This window comes from Cnephaeus nilssonii (genome assembly GCF_951640355.1).
Source record: "Cnephaeus nilssonii genome assembly, chromosome: 1".
NCBI lineage: Eukaryota > Metazoa > Chordata > Mammalia > Chiroptera > Vespertilionidae > Cnephaeus > Cnephaeus nilssonii.
Window position 1 is genome coordinate 2,648,174 of NC_137072.1, and position 26,298 is coordinate 2,674,471.

The 26,298-nt window shown below is 39.7% G+C and overlaps 1 protein-coding gene across 10 annotated transcripts in view; it reads left to right on the forward strand.

Annotated features, from left to right (window-relative positions):
* MYO9A (myosin IXA) overlaps positions 1 to 26,298 on the forward strand; it is a 345,415-nt gene that overhangs the window by 190,462 nt on the left and 128,655 nt on the right. For all 10 annotated transcript variants that reach the window (XM_079787689.1, XM_079787686.1, XM_079787691.1 and 7 more), the window contains one exon: positions 8,726 to 8,801. In XM_079787689.1, the coding sequence (XP_079643815.1) occupies positions 8,726 to 8,801 (76 nt within the window). The remainder of the gene's footprint in view (positions 1 to 8,725; positions 8,802 to 26,298) is intronic.

Below are 26,298 nucleotides of genomic sequence, written 5' to 3' on the forward strand. Positions count from 1 at the left end.
GCCTAAACCGGCAGTCGGACATCCCCCGAGGGGTCCCAGATTGGAGAGGGTGCAGGCTGGGCTGAGGGGACCCTCCTCCCTCCTTCCCTTGTGCACGAATTTTGTGCACCGGGCCTCTAGTATATATGTAAAAGCCTAAGCGACCTTTACGACCGAAAGACCGGAACTACCAGTAGACCAGTCACTATGACGCGCACTGACCACCAGGGGGCAGATGATCAATGCAGGAGCTGCCACAGTGCACTCCCACAGCCAGCCTCCCCTGGTCCTTCCCCCCGTCCCTCACCCCATCCAGCAGCTGGCAGGCCTTGTCCGGTGGCCGGCAGGCCCCCAGGCCCTGGCCAGCAGCTGGCAGGCCCTTGCCTGCCCAGCCTCGATTGGGACTGGGCAAGATGGCCCCAATAGGCTCTGATCGCCAGCCAGGCCTAGGGCCCCCACCTGTGCATGGATTTAGTTAGAATATGATTACTGCCAGCCATACCTGACTGACTGCTGTGAGTATACTGGAAAGAAAGACTGTAGGGGCTCTGTCAAAGAAGCATTGCAAACCAAATAGGAGATAACCTTTGAAAGATGCAACTGCAGTAGGTGAGATTTGCAAGTTTGTTGCTTTTCTGACTGAGGGTTTTTTGTATCAGTGCATAGCTTTTGTGTGGGGAAAGCTGAATACTTATTGCCTTAGTTGGAATCTCATAAGTAGAGAAGAGAAGGAGAGAGACAAAAAAATATTTGAAGAAATAGTGGCTGAAAACTTCATGATTGTTTAAAAAATAACTAGCTTAGAGATCCAAGAAGATCAGTGACCTTTATGAAGAATAAGTACAAAATAAAGCCACAACTAGGCACATTATAGGCAAATTGCTAAAGAGAAAATCTTTAAAACAGCTAAGAGAAAATATTACATTAAGTATAGGGGAATAATGATATGATTAACAGTTCTCATTGAAAGCAGTGGAGAATGAAAGATATAAAAAAATCACAATTAAAAACAAAACAGAGCAAAACCCCCAAACCAAAACAGCTTTTAGGCAAAATTTCTGTATTTGTAGTTTGGGACCAGACTAGTTAACTACCTGTTAGAAGAAAAGTTAACCATCTGTTAGAAGAAAAATCAACAGTCGTCAGAAGAACACAACAGAATCTAGTGGTGCTGCAAATTATTATCCACAGTGTCCAATTCACAGCAAAGGTATCCTTCAAAAATGAAGCTGAAGTAAAGATGTTTTCAGATAAACAAAATCTGAGACTCTTTGTCACTATAGTTTGTATTCTACAAGAAATGGTATTGAAAATTCTTCAGGCTAAAGGGAAAGGACACCACAAGATGGTAACTTGTATATATAGTAGAGATTGGTAAACTTTTTCTGCAAAGGACCAGATAGTAAACATTTTAGACTTTGTAGGTCATGTGGTCTCTAGTGAAACAACTCAGTTCTGCTATGAAAGGAGCCATAGACAATATATAAATATGTGGGTATGGCTATGTTCCAATGAAACTTTATTATGCACAGTGAAATTTAAATATATGATTTTCCAATGTCACAAAAAGATTCTTCCATTTATTTTTTTCAACCATTTTAAAATATAAAAACCATCCTTAGTTCATAGACCTTGCAAAAATAGGTAATGGGTTTGATTTGGCCCATGGACTTGACTATGTTGATCCATGAATTACTGGAAGGAATAAAGAAATCAGAAATAGTAAATATGTATAAAACAAATGACTATATGTATTTTCTTTCCGTTTCTTAATTTCTTTAAAAAAGGTATATGACTGTTTAAGGTAAAAATTATTTTCTGGCAGTTTAAAATGTGTCCACAAATTATTTGATACTCCTCCCTTCAAAAGGTTTGTGCTGTACTTAGTGACTCCCTTCTAACAAATGGAATGTGGCAGAAGTGACTTTGTGACCTTCAAGGTTAAGGCATAAAAGGTATTGTGGCTTTTCCTCCTCCTTTTCATTTCTGGTGCTCCCACCTTCCCTCTGCAGTGACTAATTCTCTGAGATTTGGCAGGGAGGAAATTAGAGGATTGGGTAGAAATTGGGGTTATCGTGAGTATGAGATGCAGCCCCACTTCTGCAAAGGTCAGGAGCTCTGGAAAGGATAAGGCATAAGATGGCAGGAGAAAGAGAAAAAGGGTAGAATAGAACTTCATTTCAATTTGAACCCATACTTTTGACAGTCTAGTCTCAGGACAATGGAGATGGTGATATTCATGAAAAAGATGAAGGATTAATAATCAGAAAAGGGCTGTGTGTGGGCTTGATGCTCCTAACGTCTCTCACCTTGCTGACTGTGGCTGCCTTAATGTCCGGGACCTCAGGCTTTAGTTTAGTGTGGTTACACAAATGATTGAAATTTAAAGTATGTTGTCTGACCAAAATGGACAGTTAACAATAGAAAGTTACCTGAGAAATTCTTATATATTTGGAAAATAAACAACATTCTATATAATAAAAGGGTAATATGCAAATTAACCCTAACTGTGGAACGACCACAACTGCTTGACCAGTCACTGTGAGACGCACTGACCACTTCTTGGTTCCTTTCCCCGGCCAGCAGGCTCCCATCGCCGGATGGTGAACCGGGAACCAGGGATGGGTGGCGAGGGACGCGGGCGGTACCAGGCCAAGGTCCCTACCCCACTGATCACCACACACACAGAGGGCGACCCGCAGTGGGGCAGGGCCAGCGAGTGGGCGGGAACGGTGATATCTTGGTCCCTCCCCCGTGCGGCAGGCTCCAATCGCCCAATGGCGAATGGGGAACTGGGGGTGGGGGGCGGGCTGGCTGCGGGCAGTGGGGGAAGATGGCCCTGATCGCAGGCCAGGCCTAGGGACTGTTACCGCGCATGAATTTCGTGTGCCGGGCCTCTAGTGTATAAATAACTCATGAGTTAAAGAAAAATTCATAAGGGAAGCATGAAAGTCTTTTGATCTGAATGATAATGGAAACAACACATTACATCGTGTGTAATGCAACTAAAGTGCTTAGAAGAAAATTTCTAGCTTTAAATCTTTATATTAGGAAAAAATAAGATAAAAATATCATTAATGATGTAATAAGCTTTTGCATTATGAAGCTACAACAAGAAGAACATATTAGACCCAAAACAAGTAGAAGGAAGTGAAAAAGGTTAAGAGCTAAAATCTGTGAATAGAAAGCAGGCCAACAGTGGAAACCAAAAGCTGTTTTTTCAAAAAGAACAATGAAATGGATAAAGTTTGAGCCCAAATAGCACTGTCCAATAGCACTTTCTGTGAAGATGGAAATGCTCTCCAACTATGCTGTCCAAAACTGTAGCCATTAGCCCACATGTGGCTGTTAAGTACCTGAAATTTTAAAAAATTTAAAAACGGAAGCTTTAATCAATTTAAATTTGAATGGCCACATATGGCTAGTGGCTGCTGAATTGGACAGTGCTGTTCTTGCCATTCTGATCAAGAAACATGAGCGAAGAGCAAATACTGTTATCTGGATTTAAAGTATAGGCACAGTTGCATATGGTACAGATCAAAAGGTTAAGGAGCAGTGGAATTATGAACATTTATGCCAATAAATTCAACCTTGATGAAATTGACAAATTCATTCAGTGTCAGCAAGTCATCTAAATGGACCCAAGGAAAAATAGAAAATCTTATTAGCCCTATATCTGTTAATGATATTGGATTCATAAGTAAAATTTTCACACAAAACCACAAAAGAGTTCAAACCCAAATAGTTTCAATCGTGAATTTTGTTTAAGAGATGTCTAAGAAAAGAATAATACCAGTTCTCAACTCTTTCAGAAAATAGAGAAGTAAGGAACACTATACAAATCATATCATGAGGCTAGTATTATTACTCAAATACCAAAATCAGACAAAAATATTATAGGAACTAATCTACAAACCAACATACCTCACAATGTTAGGTGTAAAAATCCTGAATAAGAGCACACTGAATTCAGGACTATATAGAAAATAATATATGAAGACTAAGTGGAACTTATTCTAGGAATGAAAGTTTGGGGTTTGATAATAGAAAATCAATATAACTCGCCATATTAACCATCTAAAAAAACACATGGTTATCTCAGTAGAAGTATAAAAAGAGTTTGTCATAATTCTATGCCCCTTCCTATTATAAAACTTAGCAGCCTAGGAATAGAAGACAACTTTTTGTTGTTGTTGTTGTTAATCCTCACCTGAGGATATTTTTTCCATTGATTTTTTTTTTTAAGAGAGACTGGAAGGGAGAAAGAGAGGGGGAGATGCAGACAGAGGGTGGGAGGATAGAGAGAGAGGGAGGAGAGAGAGAGAGAGAGAGAGAGAGAGAGAGAGAGAGAGAGACAGAGAGACAGAGAGACAGAGAGACAGAGAGACAGAGACAGACATTGTTTGCCTCCTGATTGCCTGATTAGAGATCAAACCTGTAAACTTTAGGTTCATGGGAGGATGATCAACCAACTGAGCTACCCAGCCAGGGTAACTTTTTCAACTTTACACATGAAAATTTTATAGCAGACTTTATACTTAATGGAGAAAGATGGAATGCTTCTCCCTGACATGTAGAACAAGGCAAAGATGTTTGCTTTCACCACTCAACAATGTACTAAAGGTAACAAAAAGAAATAAAAGTTACATAGGTTTAAAAGGAAGATGTAGACAGCATGAGCATCTGTATAGAAAGTGCTAAGGAGTTTGAAAAAATGCTCTTTAATCTAAAAAGTGAGTTTAACAGTCAAAGGATACCAGGTCAATATGTGAAATTAAAATGTAATATACTAACCATGAATACTTGGAAAGTGAAATTTATAAGTTCCACGTATACATCTATGGCTGCCAGCCTCTTAGATAGCCCCAGTTATCTCCTTCTTCTGATATTTATAACTTTGTGTAATCTCCCAGATTTTACTAGTGTTAGTGATCTATAGTACATGGCAGAAGTGATAGTATATTGCTTCTGAAATTAAGTTATAAAGGATTGCAATTTCCATCTTAGGTAATTTCTTCCTAGCTCTCTCTGTTCATGGTCCCTAAGAACAGCAAATTGCTGTTTGTGAGTAGCCCTTTAAAAATCCCACTGGAGCCTCTAGTCAGCAGGCACGGAGGCTTGCCACCAACTGCATGAGTGACCTTAGAAGCAGTCCTTCGGTTCCATTTCAGTCTTCAGATGACTGCAGCCTTGGCCGACAGTGTGAATACGATCTAATGAGATCTTGTCAGAACTACCAGCTAAGCAGCTCTTGAAACCTGTACTTCTAGAATCTTTGATAACTGTTATTTTAAAGTGCTAGCTTTTAGAGCAGTTTAATATGCAACGGACAATAATATACCAAAACATGAAATACTTAGGGGAAAATTTAATGAAATATGTATTAGACTGGTGTCCAATTGAAAGAAAATAAAAAATATCTAAGTAGGTGAAGATAGGTACATGTTTTTGTTTTTATAAGGTGTCAGTGCTCTCCCAAATGGATCTGTAGATTGAATATGTAATCCTAATGAATATCAGAGCAGATTTTTGGTGGAAATTCATAAGATGGTAACTAAGATTTATATAGAAATATAGAATAGCTAGAATGACCAAATAATTTTGAAAAAGAACAAAACTGGAGACTTACACTATATGATTTCAACACTAAGATAATCATGAAATTATTCTCAGTGTAAGGATCAATAGAATCTGGTCAATAGAATCACGTAAAGAATCCAGGAGTAGGTCTTACACATATATGGTCAATTGATTTTCCATAAAGGTGCTGAGGTAATTCAGTGGGGGTAAAGTATATAGTCTTTTAAATAAATGGCACTGGAACAATTGGGTATTTATTTATTACAAGAGAACTTTGACCCTAATACATAAAAATTAACTCAAAATGGACTTTGTAAAGATTAAAACTTTTAATTTTTGTAGAAAAAAATACCTGAGAGAAAATCTTTGCAATCTTGGGACAGGCGAAGATTTCTTAGATCGGACAATAAGAGCATGAAAAAATTGATAAATTGGAGTCCACTGAAATTGAAAACTTCATCTTTTAAAAATATATTAAGAAAACAAAAAGTATACCACAGCTGGGAAACAATATTTGTAATACTGAAAACTGTTAATGGACTTGAAAACAAAATTTAAAAATAAATCCTGCAACAGTAAGACAAAAATAAGTAAAAAATGGCCAAAGATTTGAATAAACATTTCCAAAAAGAAGATATGTAAATGGTCCATAGACCCATGAAAAATTAACAGCTTCATTAGTCATTTGGAAAATGCAAATTATAATCACAATGCTGATGAGGATGTGAAGCGATTGGAACACTTACAAACTCTATTGGCAATGTAAAATAGTACAGTTATTTTGGAAAAGCAGTTTGTCAGTTTTTAATAAAGATAAGCATATATTTTCCATAAGGCCCATTAGTTTCAGCTTTAGGTATGGGTAAACAAAAATAGAATCTTTATCTTTAAAAGTCTCATAAGAAACCTTTACAAGTGAAAATTAAGGGGAAAATGAGTTTAAAGAATAAACTAAATGGGAGATATGAAATAAAATACAAATGCTACTATTTAAAATTAATAAAAATAGATTAACCTCACCAATTATAGTCTCAAAATGGATTTTCAAAACGTTTAATTGACTACTTATAAAATTTTTAAAACGATGAAAATGAAAGGCTGGACAAAGATATACCAGGCAGAGATGAACAATAGCCATAAATAACAGTAATCTGAAAAAAAATCTTTACAGTAGAACTTACGAAAAGATTTTTTATTTATTTATTTTTTAAATTACGTTATTGATTAAGGTATCACATATTTGTCATCAACCCCCTCCCCTCGTTCCCTTCCCAAACCCCCACACGCAAGCCCCCCTCCCCCTGTTGTCCGTGATCACTGGTTAGGCTCATATGCAAGCACACAAGTCCTTTGGTTGATCTATCTCCCTTGTCCCCACCCTCCCCTACCTTCCCTCTGAGGTCTGACAGTCTGATCAATGCTGTTCTTGTTCTTCAGTCTATGTTGTTCATCTTTTCCCCTAGATGAGTGAGCTCATGTGATACTAGGAATACACTTATAGGAACTGAAAATGAGACAAGCAATAATAGTTATGCTGATAGGTTATGAAAATTGGTAGCCATATGCTTTATAGAGTTCCAGTGTTTATTGAATGATTCGAAGAAAATTAAAACTTAAGAATATTGGTAATCCTTAAGAAAGCAATTTGTCATCTTTGATTCTTAGTGTTTTTATATGTGAGATTAATTGATCTTTAAAATCTATAGTTGAAAAACAGCATTTGATACTGTCCTGCACTAGAGATTGAGAGGTATAGAGGTATAGAGGATGTACCTAATACATAGTCACAAACCCAGACAGACAGCCAAAATGAGGAGACAAAGAAACAACCCCCAAATGAAAGAACAAGCAAATTCTCCAGAAGAAGAGATAAATTAAGCAGAGATAAGAAATTTATCTGAAACAGAGTTCAGAGTAATGATGGTAAAGATGCTCAACACCATGAGAAAAGATATAGTAACTATGAAAAAAGAATAGTCGGAAATAAAGAATGACATAGCACAAATAAAGAACACATTGGAAGGAATACAGAGCAGATTAGGGGAAGCTGATGATCAAATCAGTGAATTAGAAGACAGGGTTGAAAAAAACCACTCAATCAGAGAACCAAAAAGAAAAAAACAATTAAAAAACAGGAGGACAACATGAAATGTAACAATATTAAAATAGCAGGTGTGCCAGAAGAGGCAGAAAGGGAGAAAGGCATAGAGAACGTGTTTGAAGAAGTAATGGCAGAAAACTTCTTTACCCTGGTGAAGGAAAAAGTCACACAAGTTCAGGAGGCACAGAGAACCCCAAGCAAGAAGAACCCAACCAGGCCCATGCCCAGAAACATCGTAATTAAAATGCCAAAAATTAAAGACAAAGAGAGAATCTTAAAGGCAGCAAGAGAAAAGCAAACTGTTACCTACAAAGGAGTTCCCATAAGGCTGACACCTGATTTCTCATCAGAAACTCTACAGCCAGAAGGGAATGGCATGAAGTACTCAAGGTAATGGAAAGCAAGGATCTGAGACCAAGATTACTATATCCAGCAAGGCTATCATCCAGAATAGAAGGTCAAATAAAGAGCTTCCCAGAAAAAAAAATGTCTAAAGGAATACATCACCACCAAGCCAGCATTACAAGAAATGCTAAAGGGACTGCTGTAATGAGAAGAAAGAGAAACCTAGACATACAGAATTAAAATGGCCATAAATAAGTACTTCTCAAAAATAAACTTAAATATAAATGGATTAAATGCTCCAATCAAAAGGCATAGGGTACCATAATGGATACAAAAACATGAACCAACTATATGCTTTCTACTAGAGACCCACCTCAGAACAAAAGACACACAGGATGAGAGTGAAGGGATGGAAAAAAATTTTCCATGCAAATGGAAAAGAAAAAAAAAGCTGGAGTAGCAATACTCATATCCGACAAAACAGACTAAAATCAATAGTCAATGTTAGCAATATACTTATTGCTGAAAAAATTGGGTTCATTGTTGGTTAAGTCAGATTTGTAACAGTCATGGGACTTGCTTCATATTATTATTTAGCTATTCTGATATGTTTAGCAAATAATTTACTATCAAAGTACATTTCATTGTTCATTGGAAACATTATTTCATGTTTAGTTTTTCTTAGCACTGATTTGAAAATTTTTGCTTTTTATATACTAGGTGTAACCCGTAAAAATCCTAGGATACCTCTTTCTGATCTCCAGGGCATGAATACTTTAAATGAAAAAAACCAACAGTAAGTATGTTTGGCTTTTGTTTTCAAGGAAGTATAGAAAAAAATAACTAGAATTCTTATTAATACTTTTGTGGCTTTAAAAATATAAAGAAAATCAGGCCTAGTTTGCTTTATATTTCTTAACTCTTCTATAAATGATGTAGTAAGTTAATAAGGTTAGAGTTAACAAAACTATTAGGACTAAATTATCTAAAATTGCCTCTGGTAAAGTGGTTGTACAATTAAAAACAAGTTTTCCAGAATAATTTAAACTAACCACGTATGTTTTTATTTCTGAAACCCTTCTTGCATTTTATGTCTTTTGCAAAGTTTAAGGGTTATTCTGCTGCTCTCTGTGGAGAAACCTTATTGGTAAGTAATAATTGAGTAGGTTGGTTCACATCAAACCATTGAATACCTTTTGTTGCTGAGGATGATAATCAGAGCTTACTTTTTAACCATTTTTAAGAAGAATTCTTCAGTAAATTTTGAAAATTACAAGTGTAATTTTCGCAGTTTGTAAATAAAGTTACTTTGTTCTTTATACATGCTGTTTTCTAAAGATTGTACTTTATATGAGCAAAAGAACGCTGTTTAGTGTCTATCTAGAGAGTCTGCTTTCTTCATTTTAAACATCAATTAAATTGAGCTTCCTAGTAATAAGGGTTTAGTTATAAAATGGTATCTTATTGTAGTTATAATTTTCATTTTCTTGCTTATTAATGATGCTGAACATATTTTTGTATAAAATGCCTGTTCTTTGTTTGCACATATTTTTAAAAAGTTTTTAAAATAAATCTTATGTACTGATCCCACTTAAGTAACATGTTACAAATATATTCTCCCAATTCGTAGCTTAGTTTTTTACTTTTGTTGTTGTTGCTGTTAATCCTCACCTGAGCATATATTTTTCCCATTGATTTTTTTAGAGAGGGTGGAAGAGAGGTGGGGGGGCGAGAAACAGAGAGAGATAGAGATAGAGATAGAAATAGAGATAGAGATGTTCTGTCATTAAAATCAAGGTATAACTTTATTGATCACTTTTTCTATTTTGCATTACTATATTTTTAATGTATATTGTCACTTCCTGCTCAATAACTTTTTTACACTGAGTGGCCAGATTATTATGATCTCTGAACGCATAATAATCTGGCCACTCAGTGTATATCCTATATAATAAAAGGCTAATATGCAAATTGTCCCTTCGACCAGGAGTTCGACCAGCAGGCAGGCCGGCCAATCACCCATTTCCCCTCCCCATGGCCAGGCTGGCCGGACTTCACCCATGCACGAATTCATGCACCGGGCCTCTAATATCAACTGAGTGGCCAGATTATTATGCATTCAGAGATCATAATAATCTGGCCACTCAGTGTATAACTCTTTGTTGCTTGTTAAAAGAAGTCTAGATTCACTAGTCTCAAATGCAAGAGCTGTTACAGCCCAAGTATCCAATCTCAACTCTATTTACCAATTTGTGATGCCAACAAATTGAACGACTTACTATCTTTATAGAGTATACATTTTGTTTTCTTATCATTGATACTTGACTAATGATGAGATTCACCACTATATTTTCATATTAAATTTCACCCAAGAACAAATTAGATCTTTACTCTGGTGACCTGTGTACCTTCAATTCAGTCTATTGAGAGTACAGGCATACATTGTGGGGTGGGTTCCAGACCATCACAATAAAGAAAATATCACAATAGAATGAGTCACATGAACTTTCTGATCTTCCAGTGCATATAAAAGTTATATTTACACTATGCTTAGTATGTTAAGTGTGCAGTAGTCTTATGTCTGAAAAAGCAATGTACATATCTTAATTTAAAATTACTTTATTGCTAAAACATGCTAACCATCATCTGTGCCTTCAGCAAGTCATAGTATTGTTTGCTGATGGAGGGACTTAACGTTAATTTGTAATAAATGCAATATCTGCTTAGTGCAGTAAATCAAATTGCAATTAAATGAGGTGTGCCTGTATTCTAACCCTGGTCAGTAGAGATCTCTGAGTTAAGGAACCTGTTTTCTTGATTTGGATTAAAAAAAGAGCCCAGCCGGCATCGCTCAGTGGTTGAATGTCAACCTATGACCTATGAACCCGGAGGTCATGGTTCGATTCCCGGTCAGGGCATATGCCTGGGTTGCAGGCTCGATCCCTAGTGTGGGTCATGCAGGAGGCAGCTGATCAATGAGTATCTCTCATCATTGATGTTTCTATCTCTCCCTCTCCCTTCCTCTCTGAAATCATTAAAAATACTAGAGGCCCAGTGCATGATTGAATCATGCACGTGTAGGGTCCCCTACACGTTTTTGCTTTTGATCACGGGGAGCTGGGTGCCTGTCCACTAGTGCACCAGGCCTTTCAGAAGCCTCCAGCGCGGCGGAGGCTTCTGAAAGGCCTGGTGTCTGAGCGGAAAGGCATCCAGCTGCCATGCTTTTGCTTTTGATCGCGGGGAGTTGGGTGCCTGTCTGCTGGTGCACCAGGCCTTTCAGAAGCCTCCAGCGCGGCGGAGGCTTCTGAAAGGCCTGGTGTCTGAGCGGAAAGGCATCCAGCTGCCATGCTTTTGCTTTTGATCGCGGGGAGTTGGGTGCCTGTCTGCTGGTGCACCAGGCCTTTCAGAAGCCTCCAGCACGGCGGAGGCTTCTGAAAGGCCTGGTGTCTGAGCGGACAGGCATCCAGCTGCCATGCTTTTGCTTTTGATCGCGGGGAGCTGGGTGCCTGAGCGGACAGGCACCCAGCTCCCACGCTTTTGATGGTCCGTGGCCGCTGAGGGTGGCTACCCTGCTGTTGAGAGGCGCAGGGGGCGGGACTCCCACCCCCTATGCCTCTCAACGGCTGCTGAGGGGGGCTGCCGCGGACACCTGGCTACCCTGCCATTGAGAGGCGCAGCTGGGTGTCCGCGCAGGCCCCCTCAGCGGCCGCGGATCTGGCCTCGATCTGGCCGTTGAGAGTCGCAGGGGGCGGGAGTCCCGCCCCCCTCAGTGGCAGCGGATCCGTGCCTCTCAATGGCCGGATAGGCCACCCCAAGTCCCGCCCCCCAGCCTCCCACCGCCCAATCGTGGGCATAGCGGAGTGATGGTAATTTACATTTTACTCTATTATTAGATAGGATATTTAGTCCCTGCCTGGTTTGGTTCAGTGGATAGAGCCAAACAGCTCTATCCACTGTGAACTGAAGGGTCCCAGGTTCTATTCCAGTCAAGGGCACATGCCCGGGTTGCGGGCTTGATCCCTAGAAGGAGGAAGCCAGTCAATGATTCTCTCTCATCATTGATGTTTTTATTCTCTCTCCCTCTTTCTCCCTCTCTGAAATCAATAAAAATATATTTTAAAATATATATGTTTAAAAAAATAAAAGGATACAGTGACTTACCCCATTTCCCAAAGCAACTTAATGCTTATAACTCTCTTAATTCCTAGCTTGTATTTCTTTATACTTTAAATTTTGGGTACCTGAAGTGACCTATATGGGCTTCTGTTTTTTATATATCAGTTGGGATAGTCTAATACTTAAAATTGATTGAGTTGGTGTGGACTCAAGCAATTAACTGAATTTAGGCACTCATGGAATGATAAGTTAATTTTGTAAATATATGTATATAAATTTATATGCGACCCTTCTTCACAGGAAATTATATTACATCAGCTCAATTCTTTTCTTTTGTATACAATAAAGAAAGATATTCCGGCATATAAGACGGAAAATACGGTAGTCCAATATATCTAATCCATTATATCTAATCCCATCAATATAGTCTAATATACCCTATTTTCCAGTGTATAAAACGACTTTTTAACCCAGGAAAATCTTATACGCCCAGTCGTCTTATATGCCGGAAAGTACGGTATATGTGGCATTGAAGCAATATTATCAGGAAAAGGCCAGCTAGCATTCTTAACAAGAGGATTCTTCCAGATTATATTTATTATATTGGTGAATTTATTTTATACTATTTTAGAGAAAATTGGTGAGAAGAGGAAGAAGACAGGGTATTAGATACTTAGGAAATAAGATCAACTATGAAATCATTAGCTGTGTCTATTAAGTGGAGTCTTTTGGATCTTTCCTATGTAATTCTCCTAATAAGTGACTCTTAAATGATAAAAGAGTGGACTGTCCAATTTGATGGTGATCTAGGACTAAGAATTGATGTAGTCTGTATAAAACCAATGAAATGTAAATAGTAAAACATTTTTTAGTTAGTGAAAATATTCCTCAAGTGAGAGATAAAACTTTCATTCATGTTGAGAGGGCAATTGTTATTTTTGGTAAGAGAGTATAAACTGGAAACAAATATCTTTATATCAAACTATGATTTGAGAAAAAGTACAGAGTCTCTGACTACATATCATAAAGCAAAGATTGTAAATGTACTAGAGATGCTGCTGTACTGACCCTTATCCTCCTATCTAATGAAAGAGTAATATGCAAATTAACCATTACTCCAACACACAAGATGGCTGCCCCATGTGGTCAAAGATGGCTGCTCCCATGTGGACACAAGATGGCCACCACAAAATGGCCAGCAGGGGAGGGTATTTGGGAGGGACCAGGCCTGCAAGGGAGGGCAGTTGGGGACAATCAAGCCTGCAGGGGAGGGCAGTTAGGGGGGACCAGGCTGGCAGAGAAGGGAAGTTGGGGGCGACTGGGCCTGCAGGGAAGGGCAGTTGGGGGGGACCCAGGCCTACAGGGGAGAGCAGTTGGGGGGGGGGGACCCAGGCCTGCAGGGGAGGGCAGTTAGGGGTGACCAGGCCTGCAGGGTAGGGCAGTTAGGCGTCTATCGGGCTGGCAGGGGAGTGGTTAGGGGGTGATCAGGCTGGCAGGCTGAAGTGGTTAGGGGCAATCAGGAAGGCAGGCAGGTGAGCAGTTGGGATCCAGCAGTCCTGGATTATGAGAGGCATGTCCAACTGCCTGTTTAGGCCCGATCCTACCTGGATCGGGCCTAAATGGGCAGTCGGACATCCCTCGAGGGTTCCCAGATTGGAGAGGGTGCAGACTGGGCTGAGGGACACCCCCCCCCCACTGTGCATGAATTTCGTGCACCAGGCCTCTAGTTATGAATAAAAAGACTGCACTAGTAACCAAAAGACACATATATTCCTAGCTGGAAGTAGCTCTTGTAAGTGAATAGTTGCAGAGCAGAATGTGTGAAAACTAAAATACACCATCTTATATTAAAAAAAACAATGCCTTTGGAAAGTTGTTATCTAGGAGGAAACAAAAGTGTGTGTCATCGGAATTTATTACAATGACATAATGAATTTTGTACATTGTAGAAGTATATGATAGGTTTTATAATTAAATGGTATCTATTGTACTACCATGCAAATCCCAGGGCATTCAGGAACAGGAATAACTCTCATTAAAACTCTTAGGTTATGGCACCAATCTTTAGGACTTTGTACTATTTTGATATCCACATATTTGATGATTGAGATAGACTTATCCTGTAAAAGTTAACTGTAGCATGTTGTGCATCCTGATTTCTATTCTTTATACAAGACAGTAAAAACTCACTGTCTAAAGCATAATTGATGTTTAAATTCAACTTTTCCTCTTGATCTGGACAAATGTGTATCATCTGAGATATTCTATTGTAAAATACAATAATGAGAACGAAAGTAAGTACTTCTGATAAAGTTTTGTTAAAAAGGTCAAGTTCTTTATTAATACCATTGTTTTAGAAATGTTCATATTTAACATTTATAAAGGTGAGTGGATTTCAGAGTTCTATTAGAATTGATATAACTCAATGTCACAAAATAACATGTAGTGATTTTTTTATGTTATAGCTAGATAAATCTCATTGATTTGTTCATGTCTTAGTATATATTTTGTTTATTATATTTTCTAGAAAAAATATAAAACTTGGATATTAGTGTAATTAGGTTTATGTGATTACTAAATCATATAATAATAACAAATTATAAGTATTATGAAATAACACTTATATTTTACTATAAATTTAAAATGTTATGTATTGTAGTCATTTCAAAATTCTTTTTTGTGTTTTTACATAGTTTGTTGGTCCTTTATTTGTTATAAAAATTAATGACTGTTTTTACTCAGGCATAATTTTCTTGTTATATCCATTCCTAAACAGATAAATTAAGACAAAAACAACTTACAGTCCTGGCAGACCATTTGTTTATTTAACAAGTACTTAGTGCCAGGTAGAAACTAGAGATTCAGTATTTTGTAAGATAGGTGTGATAAGTGATATGATAGAAGAAATAACACATAAAGGGACTGCTTAGTTTAATTTTTTAAAAAATATATTTTATTATTGATTTCAGAGTAGAAGGGAGAGGGAGAGAGAGATGGAAACATCAATGATGAGATAGAATTATTGATCAGCTGCCTCCTGTATGCCCCACACTGGGGATCAAGCCTGCAACCTAGGTATGTGCCCTGACTGGGGATCAAACTATGACCTCCTGGTTCATAGGTTGATGCTCAGCCACTGACCCACACCAGCCAGGCAGTTTAATTTTTTATGTTGATCGTGTTTGTAAAGAATTGGATGTGGGGGTAGATATATCAGAAAGGTTTTTTCAGAAAAATAATCTTTTAAACTATTATCCAGGAGAAGAGTAAGAGTAAGAGGGCAGTGATGTATTGCAGGCAGAGGAGCAACCTGTGTGAAGGTCCAGGAACAAAAAGCGGGGGTGGGGATTGAGGGAGGTGGGGAGGAAAAGAATGACACAAATAAAGAATTAAAAGAATGTGAGTATGAAGCGAGAAGTATTGAGAATTGACTCCAGAAAGAAAAACCGTTATAACCTAGTTCATATAGGGCAGTTATGATTAGAAGTTTAATGCTTTTAAGCAGAGGACTGACATTTTCAGAAGACTCTGGTTGACTTGTGGAGAATGATTTGTAGATACAAGGAGACTAGTAGTTCTGGCAAGAGATGATGGTTTGGAATGGGTGGTCGTGGTGGATATACATTGATGTGAACCTATATTAAGAAGGAAAGTTAAGAGAGAGTATATGTCTCACCTTATTTCATGAGGATTCAGTTTATGAAAGTACATATTGGATCTTCTCTACTTTGTGCAAATAATTTTTATATGTATGCAATAAATATATAACTGTGATCTAATATGAGTTAAAAGTATATATACACAAAGACATTGTGTATGCCATAAATCTTAGTATCAATAATAAGGGAGACTGAAATACCTAACTTTGGAAAATCTGGAACAAATACCTATGTCAAATCATTTGTTGAAACAACCAACTGGTATAAAGACTTATAAGTGCACACAGAGGTTATATGTTCTCCCTAGCATTCCATTTACTGTCCTCTCTTTTTGTGCCACAGCCAAGTTTTGTTTTCTTTTATTTCCAGTCTTCTATTTTACCATTGAGCCTGCCATTCTAATGCTGGGACTCTTCCTGTTACTTAATATGTAAAATACCAGTAACACTTTTCTGTTTCACCGTAGGCCTTCCAATAGCATGTAGGAGGAAGAGAATTGGTTTGGGAGCCATTAAAAATTTAATCTTGGCCAAGCTCATCTTCTTAATCTCCAACTCTGGTATGCTTTTGTTTCAGAGAGAGAGAGAGAGAGAGAGAGAGAGAGAGAGAGAGAGAGAGAGAGAGAGAGAGAGAGAGAGAGGAAATATCTATGTGTCTGCAAAAAGTTTTGCAATATATTGGGTGAGGAGAGGACGTAACAAGGATGGTTTCTAGATTTTTGGCTATAGGGCATGTAAGAGGAGCAGTATTTTTGAGTGGAGAGTGAAAGTTTCAGCATGGACATACTACCTGGAGGTTTCTGAGAGACATTCAGCAGGAGAGGTAGAAGAAATTATTGGATACACAGATACACTCAAAGGAGATATTTGTGCTAGAGATATATTTTGTAATTGATTGGGGACCTGCCATTTAGTTGGTAATTTCCAAATATCTGTATCTCAAGATTATTTCTCTTGAGTTAGTCTGTTTTCTCTGACCTCAAATTATAAATCTTGCTGCTAACATTATGTGCTTGTAGCTGAGCTTCTCATGATTCCATATGCATCCTTCCTCTTAATTCCTCTTATTTTTTTAGTTGAGATACAATTGACATGCAATATTATATTGGTTTTAGGTATACAACATCATGATTCAATATTTGCATACCTTGCATAAAGATTACCACAATTAATCTAGTTATCCATTGTCAACATACAAAGTTAATACAATATTTTTTACTGTAGTCCCCATACTGTACATTACAACCCCATGACGTAATTATGTTAAAACTGTGAGAAGTTTGTACTTCTTGGTCTTTCACTTGTTTCTCTCACCCTTCAATCCCACTGCCCTTTGGCAACCACCAATCTGTTCTGTGCATCTGTGAGTCTGTTTTGTTTTTTAGATTTCAAATATTAGTGAAATTTTGCAGTATTTGTCTTTCGTTGGCTTATTTCACTTAGCGTAATACACTCAAGGTCCATCCATGTTGCTGCAAATCACAAGATTTCATATTTTTATGTTGGAGTAGTACTCCATTACATATATATACACTGAGTGGCCATATTATTATGATCTCTGAACACATAATAATCTGGCCAGTGTGTGTGTATATATATTAGAGGCCTGGTGCATGAATTCGTGCATGGGTGGGGTCCAGCCAGCCTGGCCAGGAGGGAGGGGACATGGGCAGTTGGCCGGCCTGCCTGTTGAACTCCTGGTCGAGGGGACAATTTGCATATTAGCCTTTTATTAGGATATACACTTAGTGGCCAGATTATTATGCATTCAGAGATCATAATAATCTGGCCACTCAGTATATATATACTGTATGTATGTGTATATATATATATATATATATATATATATATATGCGCACACACACACACACACATCACATCTTTTTTTAAAAATCCATTTATAGATTTTTCCCATAACTTGGTATTGTACATAATGTTGTGATGAACATAAGGGTACATATATCTTATCAAATTACTGTTTTTATTTTCTTTGAATAAATACTCAGGAGTGGAATTGCTCGATCATATGGTAGTTCTATTTTTAATCCTTTTAGGAACACTTACTGTTTTTTTATAGTGGTTACACCCATTTATATCTCCACCAACAGTGTACAAGGGTTCCTTTTTCTTTTTTTTTTTTTTTTTTCTTTTTCAATTTTTTTATTAAGGTATTATATGTGTACATATCTTACCATTGCCCTCCCCACACCCCCCTCCCATATATGCCCCCACTCCCCAGAGTTTTACCTCCATTGGTTATGCTTATATGCATGCATACAAGTCCTTTGATTGATCTCTTATCTCCCCCACCTCTCCCTAACCTTCCCCTTGTAATTTGACAGTCTGTTTGATGCTTTACTGTCTCTGTATCTATCTTTTTGATCAAGATTATAATGTTCTTTATTATCCATAAATGAGTGAGATCATGTGGTATTTTTCTTTCATTGACTGACTTATTTCACTTAACATAATGTTCTCCAATTCCTCCCAGGTTGCTGCAAATGATGAGAATTCCTTCTTTTTTATGGCAGCATAGTATTCCATTGTGTAGATGTACCACAGTTTTCTGATCCAGTCATCTGCTGACGGGCACCTAGGCTGTTTCCAAATCTTAGCTATGGTGAATTGTGCTGCTATGAACATAGGGGTGCATATATCCTTTCTAATTGGTGTTTCTAGTTTCTTCGGATATATTCCCAGGAGTGGGATTACTGGGTCAAATGGGAGTTCCATTTTCAGTTTTTTGAGGAAACTCCATACTGTTCTCCACAGTGGCTGCACCAGTCTGCAATCCCACCAGCAGTGCACGAGGGTTCCTTTTTCTCCGCATCCTCGCCAACACTTGTCGTTTGTTGATTTGTTGATGATAGCCATTCTGACAGGTGTGAGATGGTACCGCATTGTTGTTTTGATTTGCATCTCTCGGATAATTAGTGACGTTGAGCATGTTTTCATGTGTCTCTTGGCCTTCCTTCTGTCTTCTTTTGAAAAGATTCTATTTAGGTCTGTTGCCCATTTTTTTATTGGATCATTTATCTTCCTTTTATTAAGTTGTATAAGCTGCCTGTAGAAGTTGGAGATTAAACCTTTATCAGTGATGCCATTTGCAAATATGTTCTCCCATGCAGTGGGCCTTCTTGTTGTTTTGTTGATGGTTTCTTTTGCTGTGAAAAAGCTTTTTATTTTGATGTAGTCCCATTTGTTAATTTTCTCTTTAGCTTCCATTGCCCTAGGGGCAGTGTCAGTGAAGAATTTCTTTTGGCATATGTCTGACATTTTGCTGCCTGTGGATTGCTCTAGTATTTTTATGGTTTCCCGTCTTATGTTTAAGTCCTGTATCCATTTTGAGTTTATTTTTGTGTATGGCGTAAGTTGGTGATCAAGCTTCATTTTTTTGCATGTATCTGTCCAATTTTCCCAACACCATTTATTGAAGAGACTGTCTTTATTCCATTGTATGTTCATGCCTCCTTTGTCAAATATTAATTGAGCATAGTGGTTTGGGTCAATATCTGGATACTCTATTCTGTTCCATTGATCTATATGTCTGTTCTTGTGCCAGTACCAGGCTGTTTTGAGGACAGTGGCTTTGTAATACAGCTTGAAATCTGGTATTGAGATCCCTCCTACTTTATTCTTCTTTCTCAGGATTGCTGTGGCTATTCGGGGTCTTTTTTTATTCCAGATGAATTTTTGGAGAGTTCTTTCAAGGTCTGTGAAATATGCTGTTGGTATTTTAATGGGGAGTGCATTGAATCTATAGATTGCTTTGGGTAGTATGGACATTTTAATGATGTTGATTCTACCAATCCATGAACATGGTATGTTCTTCCATCTGTTTACGTCTTCCTCTATCTCTTTTTTCAGTGTCCTGTAGTTTTCCGTGTATAGGTCTTTTACCTCCTTAGTTAAGTTTATTCCTAGGTATCTTAATTTTTTTGGTGCGATGGTAAATGGGATTGCCTTTTTAGTCTCTCTGTCTGTAAGTTCACTATTGGTGTATAGAAAGGCCATAGATTTCTTGGCGTTAATTTTGTATCCTGCTACATTGCCGAATTCATTTATTAAGTCTATTAGTTTTTTGACGGAGTCTTTCGGATTTTTTATGTACAATATCATGTCGTCTGCAAATAAAGACAGCTTTACTTGTTCTTTTCCAATTTGGATGCCTTTTATTTCTTCTTCTTGTCTAATTGCAATGGCTAATACTTCCAGTACTATGTCAAACAGGAGTGGTGAGAGTGGGCATCCCTGTCTTGTTCCTGTTCTTAGGGGAAATGTTTTTAGTTTTTGTCCATTGAGTATGATGTTTGCTGTGGGTTTATCATATATAGCTTTTATTATGTTGAGGTATGAGCCATCTATTCCCACCTTGTTGAGAGTTTTTATCAAGAAAGGGTGTTGGATTTTGTCAAATGCTTTTTCTGCATCAATTGATATGACTATGTGATTTTTATCTTTCAATTTGTTTATGTGATGTATCACGTTTATTGATTTGCGGATATTGTACCATCCTTGCATTCCTGGGATAAATCCTACTTGGTCATGGTGTATGATCTTTCTGATGTACTGCTGGAGCCGATTTGCTAGAATTTTGTTGAGGATTTTGGCATCTATGTTCATGAGGGATATTGGTCTGTAATTCTCTTTCATTGTGTTGTCTTTATCTGGTTTTGGTATTAGGGTGATGCTGGCTTCATAGAAGGAGCTTGGAAGTGTTCCTTCCACTTGAATTTTTTGGAATAGTCTGAGGAGGATAGGTTTTAGTTCTTCCTTGAATGTTTGGTAAAACTCTCCTGTGAAGCCATCAGGCCCCGGGCTTTTGTTTGCCGGAAGCTTTTTGATGACTGCTTCAATTTCGTCCATAGTTATTGACCTATTGAGCTGTTTAGATTCTTCTTGATTGATTTTTGGAAGGTTATATTTTTCTAGGAATATGTCCATTTCCTCCAGATTGTCCACTTTGTTGGAATAGAGTTGTTCGTAGTATTTTGTAACAATCCTTTGTATCTCAGAGGGGTCTGTTGTTATTTCACCTCTTTCATTTCTGATTTTGTTTATTTGGGTCCTCTCTCTTTGCTTCTTGGTGAGCCTGGCTAGAGGTCCATCAATCTTGTTTATCCTTTCAAAGAACCAGCTCTTGGTTTTGTTGATCTTGTGTATTGTTTCTTTGGTCTCTATGTCATTTATCTCCGCTCTGATCTTTATTTCCTTCCTTCTGGTTACACTGGGCTTTTCTTGCTGCTCTTTTTCTAGCTCTTTGAGTTGTAGGGTTAAGTAATTTATTACCATTGTTTCTTGTTTTTTGCAATAGGCCTGTAGAGCTATGAACTTCCCTCTCAAGACTGCTTTCGCTGTGTCCCATAGATTTTGGATTGTTGTGTTTTCATTGTCATTTGTTGCCATGATGTTTTTTATTTCTTCCTTGATCTCTCTGGTGACCCAGTCCTTGTTTAATAGCATGCTGTTTAGTCTCCATGTGTTTGATTTCTTTGGATTGTATTTATTGTAGTTGATTTCCAGTTTTATGCCACTGTGATCTGAGAAGATGCTTGATATAATTTCTATCTTCTTGAATTTGAAGAGACTTTGCCTGTGACCCAGCATATGGTCTATCTTTGAAAATGACCCATGTTCACTTGAGAAGAATGTATATTCTGTGGCTTTGGGGTGAAATGTTCTGAAGATGTCAATTAATTCCATCTGGTCTAGTGAGTCATTTAGGATTGCTGTTTCTTTGCTGATTTTTTGTTTAGAGGATTTGTCCAGTGGTGATAGTGGGGTATTAAAGTCTCCTACTATGATTGTGTTGCTATTAATCTCTCCCTTGATATCCTCCAGGAGTTTTTTTATGTATTTGGGTGCTCCTATATTGGGAGCGTATATGTTTACCAGAATTATTTCTTCTTGTTGGATTTCTCCCTTTAGTATTATGAAGTGGCCTTCCTTATCTCTTGTTATGGCATTTACTTTGAGGTCTATTTTGTCAGATATAAGTATTGCTACCCCAGCTTTTTTTTCATTTCCATTTGCCTGAAAGATATTTTTCCATCCCTTCACTTTCAATCTGTGTGAGTCTCTTGTTCTGAGGTGGGTCTCTTGTAGACAGCATATATATGGGTCGTGTTTTTTTATCCATTCAGCTACTCGATGTCTTTTGATTGGAGCATTTAGTCCGTTTACATTTAAAGTTATTACTGAAAGGTATTTGTTTGCAGTCATATCTATTTTTGTGTCTGTATTCCTTCTTACCTGTTTATTTCTTCTTTTTACAGTATTCCCTTTAGCAATTCTTGCATTGCTGGTTTGGTGGTGATAAACTCCCTGAGGCTTTTTTTGTCTGCAAAGCTCCTGATTTCCCCTTCAATTTTGATTGATAGTCTTGCTGGATATAGTATTCTTGGATTCAGTCCTTTGCTTTGCAACACTTTGTATACCTCCTTCCATTCACTTCTAGCTTGTTGTGTTTCTGATGAGTAATCATTTGACAATCTGATGGGTGTTCCTTTGTAGGTAACTCTCTGTCTCTCTCTTGCCGCCTTTAGGATTCTCTCTTTATCATTTATATTTGCCATTGAAATTATGACATGTCTTGGTGTGGGTCTTTTGGGGTTGATCCTGCTTGGGACTCTCTTTACTTGCGTAACTTTTATCTTTCCCATATCCGGGAAGTTTTCTGTCATTATTTCTTCAAATAGATTTTCTAATCCCTGCTGCTCTTCTTGTCCTTCTGGCAGCCCTATTATACGCATGTTACTTCGTTTCATGTTGTCCCGAAGCTCCCTTAGGCTTTCCTCCTGCTTTTTAATTTTTTTCTCCAATTGCTGTTCAGCTTGAGCTTGTTTCTGTACCTGATCTTCTAACTCACTAATTCGGTCCTCTGCTTCTTGTAGTCTACTGTTGAAACTTTCCATGGTGTTTTTGATTGTAGCTATATCACTTTTCATTTCTTCCTGATTCTTGCATAAGTTGTTGATTTTCTCATCCATCCGATGTATAAATTCCATGACCATTACTCTGAACTCCTTTTCGGTCATGTTGCAAGCTTCATTTTCACTAATTTCCTTTCTTGGCGACTCCACATTTTCTTTCCTCTGTGAGTTATTTCGTTTCCCCATTCTGGCTATTACCAGAAAGCTCAAGCTTCTGTTTGCGTGGACCTGGGCCGTGTGCTGTGGGGACTTCGCTCCACCCTAGTTTCACTGAAGTGCTCTGACACTAGGACGTGTGGCTGTCTTTGGTTGGTGGGAACCAGACTTGCCCAGGATCAGTGTCCCCAGTGTTCTGTGTGGTCTCGTGTGCACATTTAGAATCAGGGGCCCTGTCTGCACCACACTGTTGGTATGTGCCGAGAATGAGATCCTTAGCATGTGCCAGGAGTCAGAGTTTCCCTGTGTCTGCACCAAGACTCGAGTGTCAAAGTCTCTGTTGCCTTGTGCGGTTTCTCGTTGAGAATCAGGGTCCCTGTGTGTGCACGCACCAACAATTGGGGTCGCTGGCTCTTAGTGTGAATGCGCTGTGAGTCAGGGATCCCAGGCAGCTGTGTCCGGCGTGCCAAATTCCCTGAAGTGGAGCTGCGTCCTGTGTGTGCTCTCTCTACTGAGCCAAACCGGCTAGAGCGCACATTCTTAAAAACCTGAAGGTGAGCCGGCTCAGTGCACTCTCCCAAAGTCCCAGAAGGGGGGCGGAGTCCGTCCTGCGCGCCAAATTCCCCAAAGGGAAGCCCCTCTGTGCACGCTCTTAAGAATCTCCGAAGGGGGAGCTGTGACCCGCGAGCCAAATTCCCCCAAATTCCCCGAAGGGGAGCCCTCTGTGCGCACTGACAGATTTCCCCGACGGGGAGCTGCTTCTGTCCCGTGCGTGAGCGCGCGCTAAGTTCCCTAAGAGGGAGCGCGTCCCTGCGCAAAGCTCGGCAGCTTGGGCCAGGGGCGGGTCTATCAGTTACTATGGCGCTGTCTGTGCGCGCGCCTGTGAGCAGCTTGGGCGAAGGGCGCGTCTATCAGTTACTATGGCGCTTTCCGCGCGCCTGTGGGTGCTCAGCAGCTTGGGGGAGGGGCAGGTCTTTCAGTTACTATGCCTGCGAGGAGGGGGATAGGCTCTTTGACTCACGGAAATCTGCCGGGAAGTCTGGATTCTTGTTGTTTGTTTGTCTGAAGCTGTGATAGCAGTTCTCTGTCCCCGGTGGCTGCAGGGTCCTGGTTTGTGTCAGAAGCCAGGATCCGAGTCTCAGGCAGCTCTGTTTCTCAAGATGGCGTGGTCTCTGCGTCCGCACCAGCCGCCGAGAAGTGTCCGCTTTGTGCGCGGGGCTGCGCCGTCTAGGGCTGCCCTGTTCGGGAGCCCCTTGGAGGACCTGCAGGATCTAACTGACCCTAGCTCATACACACACACACACCACACACGTCTACACTCTCCTCTATGGGTTCCTCACTCACACTCTCTCTCTCCCTACCTTCCTGCCGGTCGCCATCTTTTTTTCAAGGGTTCCTTTTTCTCTACTTCCTTGCCTATGGTTCTCCTAGGCATAGCCCTGTTGGTTTTTAAAGGCCAACATGTTGTGGGGGCTCATCTCTCCAGTGCAGGTTCCAAGGGTTGGGGTGACAGTCCCCTGATTCTTTAGGGAGGAGCTCCAGGTTTATGAGATTCCTTCCCACGGTGTTTTGCTATGCTGGGTGTGGGGTTTTGGGCGAGACCATGTCTCTGCCACTCCTTTCAGTTTCACTGTGGTCCTTTTATCCTTTATTGTAGAGGATCTGATCAGTTAGTTGTAAGGTCTTTTTCAGAGAGAATTGTTCCATATATAGCTGTAGATTTATTGTGTCTGTGAGATGAAGTGAGTTCAGCATCTTCTTGTGCTGCCATCTTGAACTGCCTCCTAATTCCTTCTCTTTTCAATGTGATCCCACCCTTACCTTTTGCTATGCTTAATGTCCCTGACTTCTGCTGAGATCCTACGCTTCTAGCTTCTCTATAAATTAAAATTTCCATCTTTGATAGGTATGAGGAAGTGAATGTTACTTAACTATATAGGGTAAGGGCTTAGCTTTATTTATTTATTTTAAACTAGAGGCCTGGTGCATGAATTTCGTGCATGGGGGTGTGTGTCCCTCAGCCCAGCCTGCACCCTCTCCAATCTGGGACCCCTCGAGGGATGTCCGACTGCCTGTTTAGGCCCGATCCCGGACAACCCTCTCACAATCCAGGACTGCTGGCTCCCAACTGCTCACCTGCCTGCCTTCCTGATTGTCCCTAACTGCTTCTGCCTGCCAGCCTGATCACCCCCTAACCATTCCCCTGCCAGCCTGATTGATGCCTAGCTGCTCCCCTGCCAGCCTGATTTCCCCTAACTGCCCTCCCCTGCAGGCCTGGGTCCCTCCCAACTGCCCTTCCCTGCAGGCCTGGTCGTCCCCAACTTCCCTCCTCTACCGGCCTGGTCACCGCTAACTGCCCTCACCTGCAGGCTTGATCGCCCCCAACTGCCCTCCCTTGCAGGCCTGGTCCCTCCCAACTACCCTCCCCTGCTGGCCATCTTGTGGTGGCCATCTTGTGTCCACATGGGGGCACCCATCTTTGACCATATGGGGGCAGCCATCTTGTGTGTTGGAGTGACAGTCAATTTGCATATTACTCTTTTATTAGATAGGATAGAGGCCTGGTGCACGGGTGGGGGCCGGCTGGTTTGCCCTGAAGGGTGTCCCGGATCAGGGTGGGGGTTCCCTTGGAGCATGGGGCAGCCTGGGCAAGGGGCCTGTCATGGTTTGCAGGCCGGCCATGCCCCCTGGCAACCCAAGTGGAGGGCCTGGTATCTGGGATTTATTTATCTTCTATAATTGAAACTTTGTAGCCGTTAGTGGAGGCCAGGGCTGGCCAGAGTGGGCGGGAAGTTTGGCTTCCTGCATTGCCGGGGAAACCCAAGCCTCCTGCTTGCTCCGTGGCTGCAGTCATCTTGGTTGGGTTAATTTGCTTACTCGCTCCTGATTGGCTGGTGGGTGTGGCTTGTGGGTATAGTGGAGGTACAGTCAATTTGCATGTTTCTCTTTTATTAGTGTAGAATTATCTATTCTTTTTAAAAATATGTTTTTATTGATTTTTTAATTGATTGTTTTAGATAAAGAGGAAGGGAGAGGGATAGAGAAAGAGAGACAACATTGATCAGCTGTTCGTGCACACCCGCTATAGGGAATCGAGCCCACAACCTGGGCATGTGCCCTGACTGGGAATCAAACTGGGGACCTATTGGTTCATGGGTTGATGCTCAACCACTGAGCCACACCAGCTGGGCAGGGGTTAGCATATTTTAAATACTTTAAATAAAATGTTTATTTTAAATATTTTCTTAGTTTTGGCCTCCCTCAGTACCACCATTGCAGTGGTACCAGTTATCTCTAATACCTAAACCTTTCCAGAATTCTCAGTGAGATCCACATGCATTTTGTTGTTAGTCTCTCTCATACTCCCAACCTAGCTTCTACACACACACACACACACACACACACACACACACACACACGTGTGCATATAT